Source organism: Ochlerotatus camptorhynchus, unplaced genomic scaffold (assembly GCF_037179485.1).
Source record: "Ochlerotatus camptorhynchus isolate MF236.1 unplaced genomic scaffold, CSIRO-AGI_Acam_v1.1 ptg000954l, whole genome shotgun sequence".
In the NCBI taxonomy this organism is placed as follows: Eukaryota; Metazoa; Arthropoda; class Insecta; order Diptera; family Culicidae; genus Ochlerotatus; species Ochlerotatus camptorhynchus.
The window spans coordinates 2,168-16,753 of NW_027041395.1; the positions used below are offsets into that span (position 1 = coordinate 2,168).

The 14,586-nt window shown below is 39.9% G+C and overlaps 2 protein-coding genes across 2 annotated transcripts; both read left to right on the forward strand.

Moving 5' to 3' along the window:
• The first annotated feature begins 327 nt into the window (after positions 1–327).
• On the forward strand, positions 328–3,356 carry LOC135715570 (lysine-specific demethylase 3A-like). The gene is made up of 2 exons (XM_065238781.1): positions 328–455; positions 539–3,356. The coding sequence occupies exons 1-2, from the start codon at positions 369–371 to the stop codon at positions 2,951–2,953; spliced, it is 2,502 nt and encodes an 833-aa protein (XP_065094853.1). The 5' UTR covers positions 328–368; the 3' UTR covers positions 2,954–3,356.
• A 10,644-nt stretch (positions 3,357–14,000) lies between these two features.
• On the forward strand, positions 14,001–14,312 carry LOC135715569 (histone H4-like). Its single transcript, XM_065238780.1, has one exon. It carries the CDS (start codon positions 14,001–14,003, stop codon positions 14,310–14,312), a length of 312 nt encoding a protein of 103 aa, XP_065094852.1.
• Positions 14,313–14,586: the final 274 nt, after the last annotated feature.

The following is a 14,586-nucleotide window of genomic DNA, read 5'->3' on the forward strand; positions in this document are numbered from 1 at the left end:
AAATGACGGTGGTAAGATATCTCACTAGACTAGACACCGCAATGCAGACTTACTTCTGCTGGCTTCGATCTTCTTGGAAATTATCTGCGGAGGTGAGGCTTGCTTGTTCAACTTAGCCTCCACAGAGAGAACAATTCTAATTGGCCACGGTGAGAGATGGAGCGAGTAGCTCCAAATAGCCATACAAGGTAGAAATGCTGAACACGTTTTGCAGCACCTTTTTCTTCGTGATCACAGGGACTTCACGATAAAAAATTGTTTTCACAAATATTACCTACCTACATGATATTGAATATATTAACAAACATGCAATATACTTTTCAGACAAAACAATCGCCTGGAAGCAGGCCGTAAATGGAGTACGAGAGATGTGCGATGTCTGTTCTACCACACTGTTCAATTACCATTGGGTATGCTCAACATGTGGTTTCGTTGTATGCATCGACTGTTATAAGGTTTGTGTTTTAACAAATTACAAGATTTTTGGATATCGTATAAGAAAATAAAAACTGTGTTTTGTTTTTTTTTTGCTCCACAGTGTCGCAAATATGCCGCAAATAATAACGATACTGGCACAAGAGATCGCGATGGTTACATGTGGTTGCATTGCACAAACCGAGAGCCACACGTCCAAGAAAAATTGATGCTGACACAAATTATCCCTAGTAACAGTTTGTACAAGTTGGTGAGACAGATGCATGGTGTTTGTGCTTTGCTGGAAATACCGTTAAACTGCGAGTGTCCACTGAGCAAGGAGTCACTGTTTAGAAAGATTAAAGACAGACTGGAATTCATCTATCCCATTACGATTGAAATGGCTAAAAAGTCCGATGAAGGCCTGGAACCAGGCAGTGATGTACAGGTCAAAAGCTTAAGTCCAGGATCCTCCAGTACAACAAAGATGATTTCCATTACGATAAAAAACATAGAAAGTATCAAGAGTGAAGCGGGTAACGGTACAGTTTGCTGCAAGGCTATATTTGGCCGAGAACTAAGTGAAGATAAAAATCCTGTAGTAGAAAAGCTGAAACACAAAGAAAAACAAAGTTATAGTTTCGAAGGATTTCAAGAGGAAATCAAAATTGAAAGTTTGGAAGATTTCATTAACAAGGACGAGCAGCAGCAAAATCAGATTATACAAATTAAAGAAGAGCTGGATATCGAGGAGACGAAAGAAACGAAGGAGAGTTCCCCATCGCCTGAACTATGTGGTATCAAAATCGAAGACAAAGAAAACAGTGATGTTAAACCATGCTTAGCCGAAACAAAAATCATAGATGAGGTGAAGAAATCAACTGAAAATGATCCACTGGAACACGGTGTAGGAAACAATATTCAAGAAGAACGAAATATCGACGAGCATGAGGAAAAAACGGGTTTGTCGAAGGAGTCAAACACTGAGGAGCCAGCGTACAGCGAGGAACATCGTTTTAAAGCATCACCAAAGTTGGACTGGAAGACGTTCAACATGATTGTCAAACAACTGTTAAAATTCGACAAATCCCTCAATATTTCGGGTCTTTTTGAAAAACATCTGAGTGAGAAATATTCCGATTCAGAAAGTCTCGTAGATTTTACGGCAGAGTTTCAAGTACAACATTCAAATATTAAAAGCTTCCTGCATGACTTCTTAAGCGAGTTCGTCTTCCTGACAGGCCAGAACCAAACGGATAACTTGACAGACGATGTACAAATCATGGAATATAACAAATATATGAAGAAGGGTATCGAATTTCAGAACAAAGGGGAACGGATCATGAGCTTGAAAGAATCGGAAAAGTTATACCCTAACGTGGCTCATCAGTGGCTATGTAATGGAAGATTATTGAGACTGTTGGATCCTTTGAACGACAACAACTACAACACGTTCCACGACCAGTGGGAGCGTGGACAACCAGTTATGGTATCCTATGTATCGAACAAGTTGGACATGAGTCTTTGGCATCCACAATCTTTCATTGAAGATTTTGGCGATGAAGAAAACGATCTTATCAATTGTCTGAACGGCAAGTTGGTACGAGGTCAAAAGATGAAAGTATTTTGGGAAGGTTTCGAAAGAATCGGTTATCGCCTACTGGATGAACGAGATCGGCCAATGATGCTAAAATTAAAAGATTGGCCACCTGGGGACGATTTCGCTGAGATGATGCCGACTCGATTCAACGATCTGATGTCGAGTCTTCCCATTTCGGAATATACTCGACGTGAGGGACGCCTGAACTTGGCGAGTCGGTTAAGTAGCTTCTTCGTACGGCCCGATTTAGGACCGAAAATGTATAGTGCTTACGGGTCGGCATTACATCCAACGAAAGGAACTACGAATCTTCACCTGGATGTATCGGATGCTGTCAATGTAATGGTCTATGTGGCCGTACCTAAGGACGTTGATCAGATCAAGTATATACAGAAAGTCCTAGATGCAATCGATTCCGATGAATGTGACGTATTCACTCGGCAACGAATACGGGACAAGGCTGATCTCCCCGGTGCTTTGTGGCATATATTTCATGCAAAAGATGCCGATAAAATACGTTCTCTGCTGAACAAAATCGAAGTTGAACGTGGTGGCAGCATCAAACCAAATCACGATCCCATTCACGACCAAAAGTGGTACCTGGACGCAAATCTTCGTAGACGGCTGTTGGAGGAGTACAATGTAGAAGCATATTCCATCGTCCAGTGCTCTGGAGATGCCATATTTATCCCTGCCGGAGCACCGCATCAGGTGCGGAACTTGCATAACTGTGTTAAAGTTGCGGAAGATTTCGTTTCTCCCGAGAACATCGCTTATTGCTTTAAACTAACCAACGAGTTCCGGCACCTGACCAACACACACTCGAATCATGAAGATAAACTACAGATAAAAAATATTATCTACCACACCGTTAAGGATGCCGTGTCGTGTTTGACGAATCCTCTCATAATGACTAAAGATGAAATTGATTTAATGTAGATGTGTTAGAGCGTTTATGGATGCAACCTCACAAAATTCACAAGCATCCATCGGTTCGAATCGTATGCGTTTATTTTGCTAGTTAATTATGATTTAAAACGGCAGAACAGTAGGTTATGTATTAATAAATTTATTTGCCAATATTTTTGTAACGTCTATCAAAACAAATTATGATTATCCAGTAAATTCAACCACTTAGCATAAAGTAAAGTTGTAATGTTTAATTTTTTGGTCAAGTAAATAGACGAACCATATTTTCTTTCATGAAACAATTGAATAATAATGTGTTAGAACGAGTGCTGCCGCTACAAGCATAACTGTTTCAGGGAATTCTTACAGACTTAGATCATTTATGTATGTAACGGCAGTGTAATCCACCTAAGAAAATGAATAAAATATAAATTTCCGTACGCCGAATACAAATTTGAGTTGCTTTCCATTTGAAATCCATATCACAGTTGTCCTTAGTAAGTTAGAAAGTTCATAAACCTAGAGTAATAAGCCTTGAAATTCAGTGAACTCTCTACCAGTGCTGCAAAATATCTTAAATCAATGTGATGTCACAGGAAGATTTTTTTGTTCTCAATTTTGATATTTTAACCGTTAAAACGACCAAAACGACAGCAACCTGAGTAATCATTATCAGCGAAATCACAACATCAAATTTAGATTTCAATTCGATCTCAGACTTGATTCAGATCTACTAGTCTTAGACTTACCTAGGTCCCGAAGAAACGTGCTCAACTTTTTGGCTCAGCTCTGTTACTATCTTCGGTCCCAAGATAACCGATTCACCCCTCGAAACATAGGCAAATCCACTAACCCCTCATTTTATCTGTCAAACTTTCATAGCGAATCAAAACAAACATGGTGTAGTACTAGAATGTAGACTAGAATAGGGTACGTTCATCGATTTGCTTGGGACCAATAGGCTAGTCAAGTAGTGAGCCAATTGAAAATCGTTAGTTTCGTATTGATTGTTGGTTTTACGTGGCATAAAGATGGGTAATAATATGGTGTTTTGTATCATTCTCCCAGTTCTAGTGACCAGCGTTTTGTTAAAGTTTTAGAGAACTGGCACGAGGCATTCCTTGATTCTAGTAGATTAAATATATTAGCTGGTGGTTTTAATATTAATTGGCGTGATAACTATAATTCAAATCATTTGAAGCGTTTAGCTGATTTTTTCAATTTAAAACAAACGGTAGATACGAATATACGCGTATTTCCAGGCACAGTGAAGCTTTAATTGACCACGTTTATTCCAAGTTTGATTCCATTTGTTCAGTTACGTTGAGAATAACCGATCATTAGACCTTAGTGATTAATGTATTAGATAATATCAATAACAACGATGAACAAGTCAAATTGAAGTGCTGGAGGAAATAGCTAGCTGTTTCGAATCGTGTGGAGAGAAGCGTGGATTTTCCATTCGCGGCCGGTAACTTAGATGAATCTACAGCGGTTCTTAACAACGCTTTTTAAACGTGTACCAATCAATTAGTTGAGCAAAAGTTTGTTTCTTTGAAAAGCTTGAATAACTGGTACAATTTGGATCTTTTGCGTCTTAAACGGAAAAGAAAAAAAAATGGTACAAACAGTTTTGAAGATCAAATAATGACAATCATTGGAATAGGTACACAATCGCTCAATAAGTATTCACTATCTATAAAGAAAACTGAATAAAGAATATGTTCAAAGGAAGATTGATCAGCATCAAAACACTAGCAAAGAGTTATGGAAAATTTTGAAATCTTTATTAAAACCTAGTAATTGCAAACCGCGGTTCATAACTTTTAATGGCACATTAGAACAGTCAGAACAAGTACCTGCATCTATATTTAATGATTAATTTGTCTACAGTGTTTCATTGATTAATCAATCCATTGATTTGGTCGATGAACCTGACGAAATAAAAAAGCCAATTAATAGTAGTTGTAGATTTGAAGGTTTTCACCCAATTACATAAAATCGGCTGGAGTAGATAATGTTAATGCTAGAGTTATTCAAGATTGCTTTCATGTCATTGGTCACATCTTGCTGGACCTTATTGATGAATCATTGCAAACTGGACATGTGCCACAAATTTCGAAGGAATCATTAGTGGTTCCTATTCAAAAAGTTGCTGGAACGATTAAAGCCGAAGAATTTCGCCCATCAACATGTTGCACACATTAGAGAAAATTTTAGAACTTGTTGTTAAAGGCCAGCTGTTGGAGTATTTAAATAGTAATAGTTTGTTGATACCAGAACAATCGGGATATCGGGAAGGTCATTCTTGTGAAACCGCGTTTAATTTGTTGCAAATTGAAAAATTACTTTGAGTGTAAAGATACGATTGTTGCTGTTTTTTTTTTTGATTTAAAACTTGCTTTTGAAACAATTTCTAGGCCCTTATTGTTAAGATCAATCATGCGCTTTGGAATTACGAGCAAGGTTGCAAAGAATCATTTCAGCTAAAATAATGTTTTTCGGAATAATAAAACCAAAAGATGGTATGATGGCATGTTTTACTTGTAACTTACAAGAAGAGGTTACAAAGTATGCGTTGGAAACATAAAACCTGTAAATTTTGCTTTCTATGAGTCACAATCAGCGATTTGCTGATCGCTGAGTGAGTGAGTGAGTGAGTGAGTGAGTTTGTAAAAAATCGCTGATTGTGACTCTCATGAAGTGAAATAAACAGGTTTAATATGTCAAACACATTCTTTGCAACCTCTTCTTGTATCCTACCAATTCAAAATTTGATCATGGCATGTAATTATTTCATAATTTAGAAAAACATTGTTTTAGCTGAAATGAGTCTTTGCAACCTTGATTACGAGTGCTGCATATAAATGGTTTGAAAGCTATTTGTCTGACAGAACTCAACGGACTGTTTTTAATGATTCTGTTTCCAGTTCCGTGGGGAAAATAACTTTGGAGTGCCCCAGGGAAGTGTATTAGGGTCCTTTTTTATTTATTATGTATATTAATGACGTGCGACGTGTTTTACTATTTTGCGACAATAATCTTTTTGCAGATGATACTGTGTTATTCATTGCGGCTAAGGATTTAGATGATGCCGTTTTACACTTGAATGAAGATTTGCGTTCTCTTAGTAGATGGTTGAAGTATAAGCAGTTGAAATTGAATACAAGTAAAACTAAATTTATGGTAACTTCGCGGTATCGAGTAAATGAGAACGTCTCTGTTGTAATTGATGATGAGACTATTGATCGCGTTCGGGAGATTAAATATCTTGGCATGATTATTGATGACAAACTTAAGTTCAACTCTCACATTGACAATGTCATCAAGAAAATTGCCAAGAAGTATGGAATTCTATGTCGACTGAAAAACGATTTAACTATTGCCAGTAAAATACAGCTATACAAATCAATCATCTCACCTTATCTAGACTTTTACCTTTCCAAATTATTTCTGGCCAATGAAACACAAATTTCGAGATTGCAGAATAAAATAATGCGTTTGATATTGAGATGTAATAGATTCACTTCCTCAACTTTGATGTTAGACGCCTAACAATGGTTGTCGATGAAGCAAAGAATTGTATATTTGACTATGGTGTTCATTTTCAAAGTAGTTAACGGTTTGCTGCCTCGATATTTGTGTGATCGAATTGAAGAGGAAGTGGCTTTCATAGATATAATTTAGTAGACTTCAAAAAAAGTAGTCTACCAGGTTTGAGCCTCGCACGGGTATTACGGATATAGAGGACTGAATTTAAAATTTTATAAAAAAAAATCAATTTAGAAGCTTATTTGAAAGATACCTTGAGTTAGCAGTAAGTTTTCTGGCAAATGTCGGGGGTTCGAGGCATTCCTGACATTGCTGAAAATTATGAAGGCATCAGATTGCGGGGTTGCTAGCGTAATAGGATTCTTTGTTGATTGTTCAGTAACTCTTAAGCGCTTGTAATACTTATGAATATTTTAGTTGGACAAAAAGGGCGAACTACGAGGTGGACGCCTGAGTTTTAATACATTTATATCGCTGTAAAGCAACTGTAAACTCTAGAGGAAATTTATATCTGTAACTGTAACCAGTTCGATTTTGTTTGCTAGCCTGGTTAAATTGTCATATTTAATTATCTTAAAGGTAAATCGTCCATGGGACCATCATCATCATAATGTGATTCAAATCAAGTCAATAGGTTGTATCGTTAGTTCTTCCTTTTCAAAAAATATTAGACTCGTATTTTTTATTCCACGGAAATGTGTTACGGACGTGTTACGGACCCGCGAAAAACTATTTTTTTCAATATGCCTTTTTTTTTTTCAAATTCATAACTTCTAAACCTCTTGATCGATTTTTAGGATTGACCCTTCAAATGAAAGATGTTTTAATTTAATTTTAAGGAAAGTTATGAAACACTTAGAGATATTTGATTTTGTATGAAAAAATACGTTACAAATGTTTTTTTCTTGATTTTCACCTCGAGGGTCTTCAACGACTTCTTATTGTAGAATTTTAATTGAAAGATCATTTAATTTTACAAAACATATCAAAATTTTAGCGATATCTGAGAAGTCGTTTTGGAGATACAATTAAAAATAATCATTGTTCAGCAATATATACACCACACGTGCATGAAAACGATGAAGACGCAAGTTAGTTCATAATGCGTCTCCATCGAGTCATAGCAGCTATGAGTAACTTACAAGCTGGGTGCAACATTCAGTTCAGCTTGGGGTATGTCCATAAATCACGTAGACCAATTTTTAATCATTGCAGATCCTCCCTTACCCCTTGTATACCTTACTAAAATTTTAAAATATTTTTACCGAGCGTATACTTTGGCTGGACTCCCCTACCACATTAAAGTCTTCGTGGCTTTAAAACAGGCCCGAGTTTGACATTATTCATTTTGGTATCAACATTCTGGGAGAAGTACTTAAATGCTACAAAGAATGACGAGGACGAAGAAAAATAAGTAAAACATTAAACATTTATTTTCTTTAATTACAATTCCACACATTTTTCTTCCGTTGGAAATGAATACCATTTGACAACAATAAATTATTTGGGTCACACGTGGATAATAGTTTTTCAATTTTCTTGCCATTTTATTGTAATCGGATTCCGAAAAAAACTGATAGTGTATTTTTAAATCTGGCTTAGAAATAGCGCATGAATAAAGTTCTTGGGCCGTTGTTATATGGTGGCCTTGCAAACTCGCTTTCGCAGCGTTCCGTTTCAATACTCCTCCCAAAGCATCAAAAGGGCCCTTTCCATGACAAGCAATGCCAAAATCTTTTTGCATGTTGCATAAATTAAAAGCGGTCATCTTATTTATATATTGGCTTCCTGATCCATCTGAGAAAAAAAAAATCTGTTGTAAGCCTGGCAATTTACTTTTTATGAACGGTATGCAATGCGTAAGAAATAAACGAACTGCGACATCATTATGTTTAGTGAAATCAGTAATTGCAATAAAACTAGTAAATTTCAAATCGTACAATTATTCGTCTTTAAAATAAATAGCACAAGGGTGAATAGCGAGTAGTGAATAGTACATTGAGCGTTTGCCCAATGAAAGCATAGAACTGTATCCTGCACAACGAAAGAATAATTCTCCGAAAAATCACAGATTATTATACATTCTGTAGCTTTCAAATTGCTTTTGACGTGTTTCAAGTAATTTTCCTGTTGCTCAACTATAAATTTAAGCGACAATAAATTGAATATTTTTTCTAAAAAAGTATCAATAAATTCCTATGTCAACTAAGTCTATAATACATCTATCTATTTGACGCCATTGTTTGAATTGTATTGATTCAACATGTCCGTTACTAAGAATAGTCATTAGTTCTGTGGCCAAAGTTTGCGTTTCTGAACAATTTTCGCAACACTGCAGCCAGCATTGTTCACTTGGATTTTGACAAATTATTTTGTTGATTTCTATATGGGGGTACACTTTGTGAAAACTGAAAATGGAACATGTAACAAATTATGAAAGATTTTGAACGTTAATAATTCAACTGCCCCTGGTCCAATTTCAATAATTTTATCATCAATCGATCAGAAATATGGCCACGCATCGATAATAATGCTTCCGAAGGTTGATTTTCAACAAGAAACTATTGAAAAACTGGTAAATGTTCAGCATTGTCCAAAAGCGTTGAATTAACGAACAAATCCACCAATTACCTACATGCATATGCTGCTTCCCCAGCACAGTCGTCAGAGTGTAGTAAGTAGACGAAACAAGTCGAATTGGCATTCGCCTCCGATCCTCGGGCGCGTGCGAATAAGCAGGATGAAATTGCGTAATATTTTGCACACTCATCGCCATATTCAGAACCACACGCTCCCAACGACCACACAAAATGCTCTCCAGAGTTGTAATCTTGTAACCAAACTTGGAAACAGGGGATACACTCAAAAAATATATCAGATAGGGGATTAACATTTTGCATATTCTGCATAAAAAATACATAAAAATTCCCTCCCTTTTAACATATTCTGCAAGAAAATACTATTTAACAAAAATTTCTAGGAAAAACTGAACGATCGTTAATGATTTCTTTTGACTTTTTTTGACCATAGTATGCATCCAAAGCGATCCATCCACTTTTCCAAATTTCTAACTTACTATCAATGGAACAACGCCATCAATTAGAAAAAATAGTCTTGACTTAATGGTGAAAACTATTTTTGTAGTTCTTTAAAAATTCTACTCTAACTCTTTTCTTAAATGAACTTGGTGGCCCTGAAAAGGGCCGTTTTGCTACTTGGTTGTTGGTGATAATCCATGGCCGTGACTGTCTGCGCTTGGCGTGTTCAGTGACGGCATCCGGCAACGGCAAGACGCTTCGATTGGAACATTTAAAATGTTGGCATCAGTCTTCGCGTCTCTTATTAAACATCGTCTCTGGCTCGATCCATGTACCGTACCGTGTATGGTGAGCAGTGCCAGTCCGCGATGATTTGCTAGCCCGACCAGGCTGTATGTTTGTTTTCAAAATCTCGAAATCAACCCCGCCTCAGAAAGCGAACGCATGAACGTACATTTTTGAGAGCATGTTTTTTAACTCGTACACGGAATAGTTTTGCCTCGTTACTGATTGCATAGAATCCACAGAACAAACTTAGCCGATCTAAATCTGAATTTTAAAAGTTCACTTAAATAACTCTCTTATGGAATCTTTGTTTTGGCCCTGAAAAGGGCCGGTTTTGTAGATTTTCGACGGGGAAATTAAGCGCGTTCACCACGGATACGATGTTTATGACACGCTTGGCGTGGAGGACACACAGGTTGGTATCTTCGAACAGACCGACCAGATAAGCCTCACTAGCTTCCTGTAGAGCCATAACAGCTGAGCTCTGGAAGCGCAGATCAGTCCTGGGCAATTTCACGCACCAGACGCTAGAAAGGCAACTTGCGGATCAGCAGTTCGGTCAATTTCTGATAACGACGGATCTCACGCAGGGCGACGATGCCTGGCCGGTAGCGATGAGGCTTCTTTACTGAAAGCCATCCGGTCCATCAATTCCATCATCGTTCGCTGGGAGCCATACCGTGGTGGCCATCGCGATGTGACTCAGTGCCAGCGGTGTCTGAACTTCGGACACGGTACCCGCAACTGCAACATTAAGCCACGCTGCGGAAATTGCGCTCAAGACCATGCCACCTCCGAATGTGCTGCGGATGAAGCTGTGGCGTCCAAATGCGCCAACTGTGGTGGTGCTCACCAAGGATCCAACAAGCAGTGCCCTAAACGCGAGGATTTCAAGCGCATCCAAAAACAAGCGTCCACCAACAATCAACCAGCACGAAGAAAGGATAAGGCCCCGGCTTTCAGGACAGAGGACTTTCCACCTCTTCGTGGACAAGCGAATCCCAGGGTGCGATCCGCGCCCCCTCAAGAAACGTCTGGATCCTCTGCTGGACAAAGCTCTCCATCCCCCCCTGGATTCTGGAGGCAACCAACAGCTCAAACAAACAATCCCGATCTGTTCTCAGCAGACGAACTGATGGAGATTTTTATCAACATGACCGGTGCTCTACGTAAGTGCCGCAATAAGCCCGAACAAATCCAAGTGCTCGGTAAGTTCATCATCCAATATGGTGTCTAAACCGCTAACCATCGCTACCTGGAACGCTTGCTCTGTAAGAGCTAAACAGATTGAGCTTGCCGACTTCCTCCGCAAGCATAGCATCGACGTGGGTCTTCTAACCGAAACCCACCTAAAGTTCGGTGACAGCTTCTGGTTGCCTGACCACAACATTATCCGGCTTGATCGCACCAGCTCCAGGGGGGGTGGTGTAGCGGTCATCGTCAGAAAGGGAATCAAGTTTTGCACTCTGCCCCACATCCGCACTTCTATCATCGAGGCCATTAGTGTGGAGGTGGAATCACCAACTGGAAACGTCCGGTTCATCGCTGTTTACTGCCCACGCCAGTGTACCGCAAGCAACGGATTAGGAATCCAATTCAAGAAGGACCTGACCGCCATCACCCGTACTAGCTCCCGATTCATCGTTGGGGGCGACCTGAACGCCCGCCATGAAGCTTGGCGGAACTACCAGAGGAACCGAAACGGATGTCTATTGTTCGACCACGCACAACATGGACTGTACACAGTGCAATTTCCGGACGAACCAACTTTCATCTCTCCGGCGGGAAATCCCTCCACGCTGGACTTTTTCCTGTCCAACATCGGACTATCCAAGCCGGAGGCGCACAACGATCTCAGCTCCGACCACCAACCGGTGGTGACTGAAGTCGGTGTCAACGTGGTTCCTGCTAGAAGCTGCCTGCGTAAAGACTACCATCATGTCAACTGGGTGCAGTACGGACGAATGGTGGACAGCAACATCGATGAAAATCCACTGCTCAACACCGTAAATGACATCGACCGGACGTTGGAAGGGCTCCAACAGGCCATATCCATGGCTGACGAGGCATACGTTCGACAAGTTCCTGTGAGGGGTAAGTTTGTTGCTATTGATTCCCACACCCAATTATTGATTCGATTGAGAAATGTGCGTAGACGCCAGTTTCAGAGGACTGGAGACCTGGGCAAAAAACGTGAAATGGCCGATCTGAACAGGCAGATTGCTTCCAGAATGGACTCACTCCGAAATGAAAGTTTCGGGCGTGTTGTCCAGAATCTGGACGACCGCTCCAGACCATTCTGGAAGGTAGCCAAGGTCCTGAAAAATCATCCCAAACCCGTTCCACCTCTCAAAGTCGAAAATGATGACGATCGGCTTTTAATTACCCCACAGGAGAAAGCAAATGCGATCGGCGAGCATGTCGCTTCATCGCATTTGCTTGGCTCGACTATCCAAAGTCCGCTCGATGATCAGGTTGCGCAATGCGTTCAAAACCTAGATGCCTCCCCTTGTGTCGTGCCTCCGGCGGATATGATTACAGTACAACAAATTTGCTCAGCGCTGAAATGCACCAAGAACATGAAGGCTCCCGGGTTTGACGGTATATTCAACTTGATCTTGAAGAGACTCAGCATGAAAGTGCAGTCTCTTCTAACCGCTATCTTCAACAGATGTTTGGAACTGCACTACTTTCCAAGCATCTGGAAAGTAGCAAAAATCATACCGATCCGCAAACCCGGTAAGGATCCAACATTGTCTTCAAGCTACAGACCAATCAGCCTCCTTTCAGCACTGAGCAAATTGTTCGAGAAACTCATTCTCAATCGTTTGCTCAAGTTTGTCGAGGAAAGCAACATTCTCCTTCCGGAACAGTTTGGATTCAGAAAGGGGCACTCCACCAATCATCAGCTAGTACGGGTGTTAAATAACATCCGAAGTAACAAAGCTGTATCCAATTCCACAGCCATGGCCTTGTTAGACGTTGAAAAGGCGTTTGACAATGTTTGGCATGATGGACTTGTGTACAAGCTTTGTAACTTCAACTTTCCTTTACATCTTATTAAAATCACCCGTAACTACCTCCAGCAAAGGTCGTTTAAGGTATCGTTGAATGGTTGTCTCTCAGACACGTTTTCGATCCCAGCAGGAGTCCCGCAAGGTAGTCTGCTGGGCCCCTTGCTTTACAGCATTTACACTTCCGACATTCCTCCCCTCGGTGACGGTTGCGTGTTTTTCCTGTTCGCAGATGATACCGCAATAGCCGTCAAAGGAAGGATGCCTCGCGAAATAACGAACAAACTTCAACGATGCCTTAACGCCTTTGCTGATTATGCCACCACGTGGAAAATCAAAATCAATGCCACCAAAACACAAGCGATCATGTTCCTCCATCGACAATCGCCCAAACTGAAACCGGCTCCATCTTGTACTGTAATCATGGATGGCACAAGGGTTGAGTGGTCCGCCGAAGTAACCTATCTCGGGATGTTGTTCGATGAAAAGCTCCTCTTCCGTTCACATGTAGAGAAAACAGTAGTCAAGTGTTCTGCCTTGGTTAGGTGTCTGTTTCCGCTGATTTGCCGCAGATCCCGCCTCTCAAGGGTGAACAAACTGGCCGTCTACAAACAAATCATAGCACCTGCGATCCTCTACGCAGCTCCGGTGTGGGAATCATGTGCACAGACTCACAGGAACAAAATCCAGGTCGCTCAGAATAGAGTACTGAGGATGGTACTTGATCGTCCTTTTGACACTAGAATAACAAATTTACACGAAGAGGCAGGCATTGCCAATATAGATTCCAAAATTAACGAAATTAAGACTAAATTTGCACAAAAATGTAATTTATCAGAACATGCTTTGATAAGCAATTTGTATATAGTAGATTAGGTGTATATAGTAGTTGTAGGTTAGTTGTAGTTGTAAATAGTAGTTATAAGTAGTCTCCTTTTTCAAATTTTCAAACAAACCAATCCCACCAAGGTGGTCATTCTCTAAAACAGGCCTGATAGGACTAGGAACTGTAATTAATAATAATTGAAATTTCACAGGAACTAAAGTTGAAAAGACGCATCTGTGTCACTTGATAAGCTATACATGTAAACCACACAAATTCAAGAAATATAGATCATTTAAGTCAAAGTCAATTTTTGTTCACTCTCGTTTCAACCTTCACCGACGACACATCTACCATCATATACAATGACTGGACGCGGCAAGGGAGGAAAAGGACTCGGCAAAGGAGGAGCCAAGCGTCATCGAAAAGTGCTGCGTGATAACATTCAAGGCATCACTAAACCTGCCATCCGCCGTCTGGCTCGTCGTGGTGGAGTCAAGCGAATTTCCGGGCTTATTTATGAGGAAACCAGAGGCGTGTTGAAGGTGTTTTTGGAGAACGTTATTCGAGACGCTGTTACTTACACAGAACACGCTAAGAGGAAGACCGTCACCGCAATGGATGTCGTTTACACTCTGAAGCGACAGGGACGCACTCTGTACGGTTTCGGAGGATAAATTAGCATCATCGGCTCAGACAAAAAACGGCCCTTTTCAGGGTCACCAAATGAATTAAAAAGGTGTTTTTGATTAACTTTCTTGTCGGGATTTGAAAGGTGGTAGGGATGTGATCGAATGATGATTTTTTCAGTTTAAGGTTGTTAGATTTAACCTAAACAGAGAAAAAAATATACTCTATATTTAAGTTCTTTTTACTTAATTTTGGGTAATTTTGAGTTTTGCATCCTACTCTCACTTTTTGTTCACGAAATTTAAAAAAAAGCGAAAGGAG

Coding starts and splice junctions, on each gene's coding strand:
- LOC135715570 (XM_065238781.1), top strand. CDS start 369: ATGTGCGATGTCTGTTCTACCACACTGTTCAATTACCATTGGGTATGC. Junction 456..538: donor TATGCATCGACTGTTATAAG/GTTTGTGTTTTA, acceptor TTTGCTCCACAG/TGTCGCAAATATGCCGCAAA.
- LOC135715569 (XM_065238780.1), top strand. CDS start 14,001: ATGACTGGACGCGGCAAGGGAGGAAAAGGACTCGGCAAAGGAGGAGCC.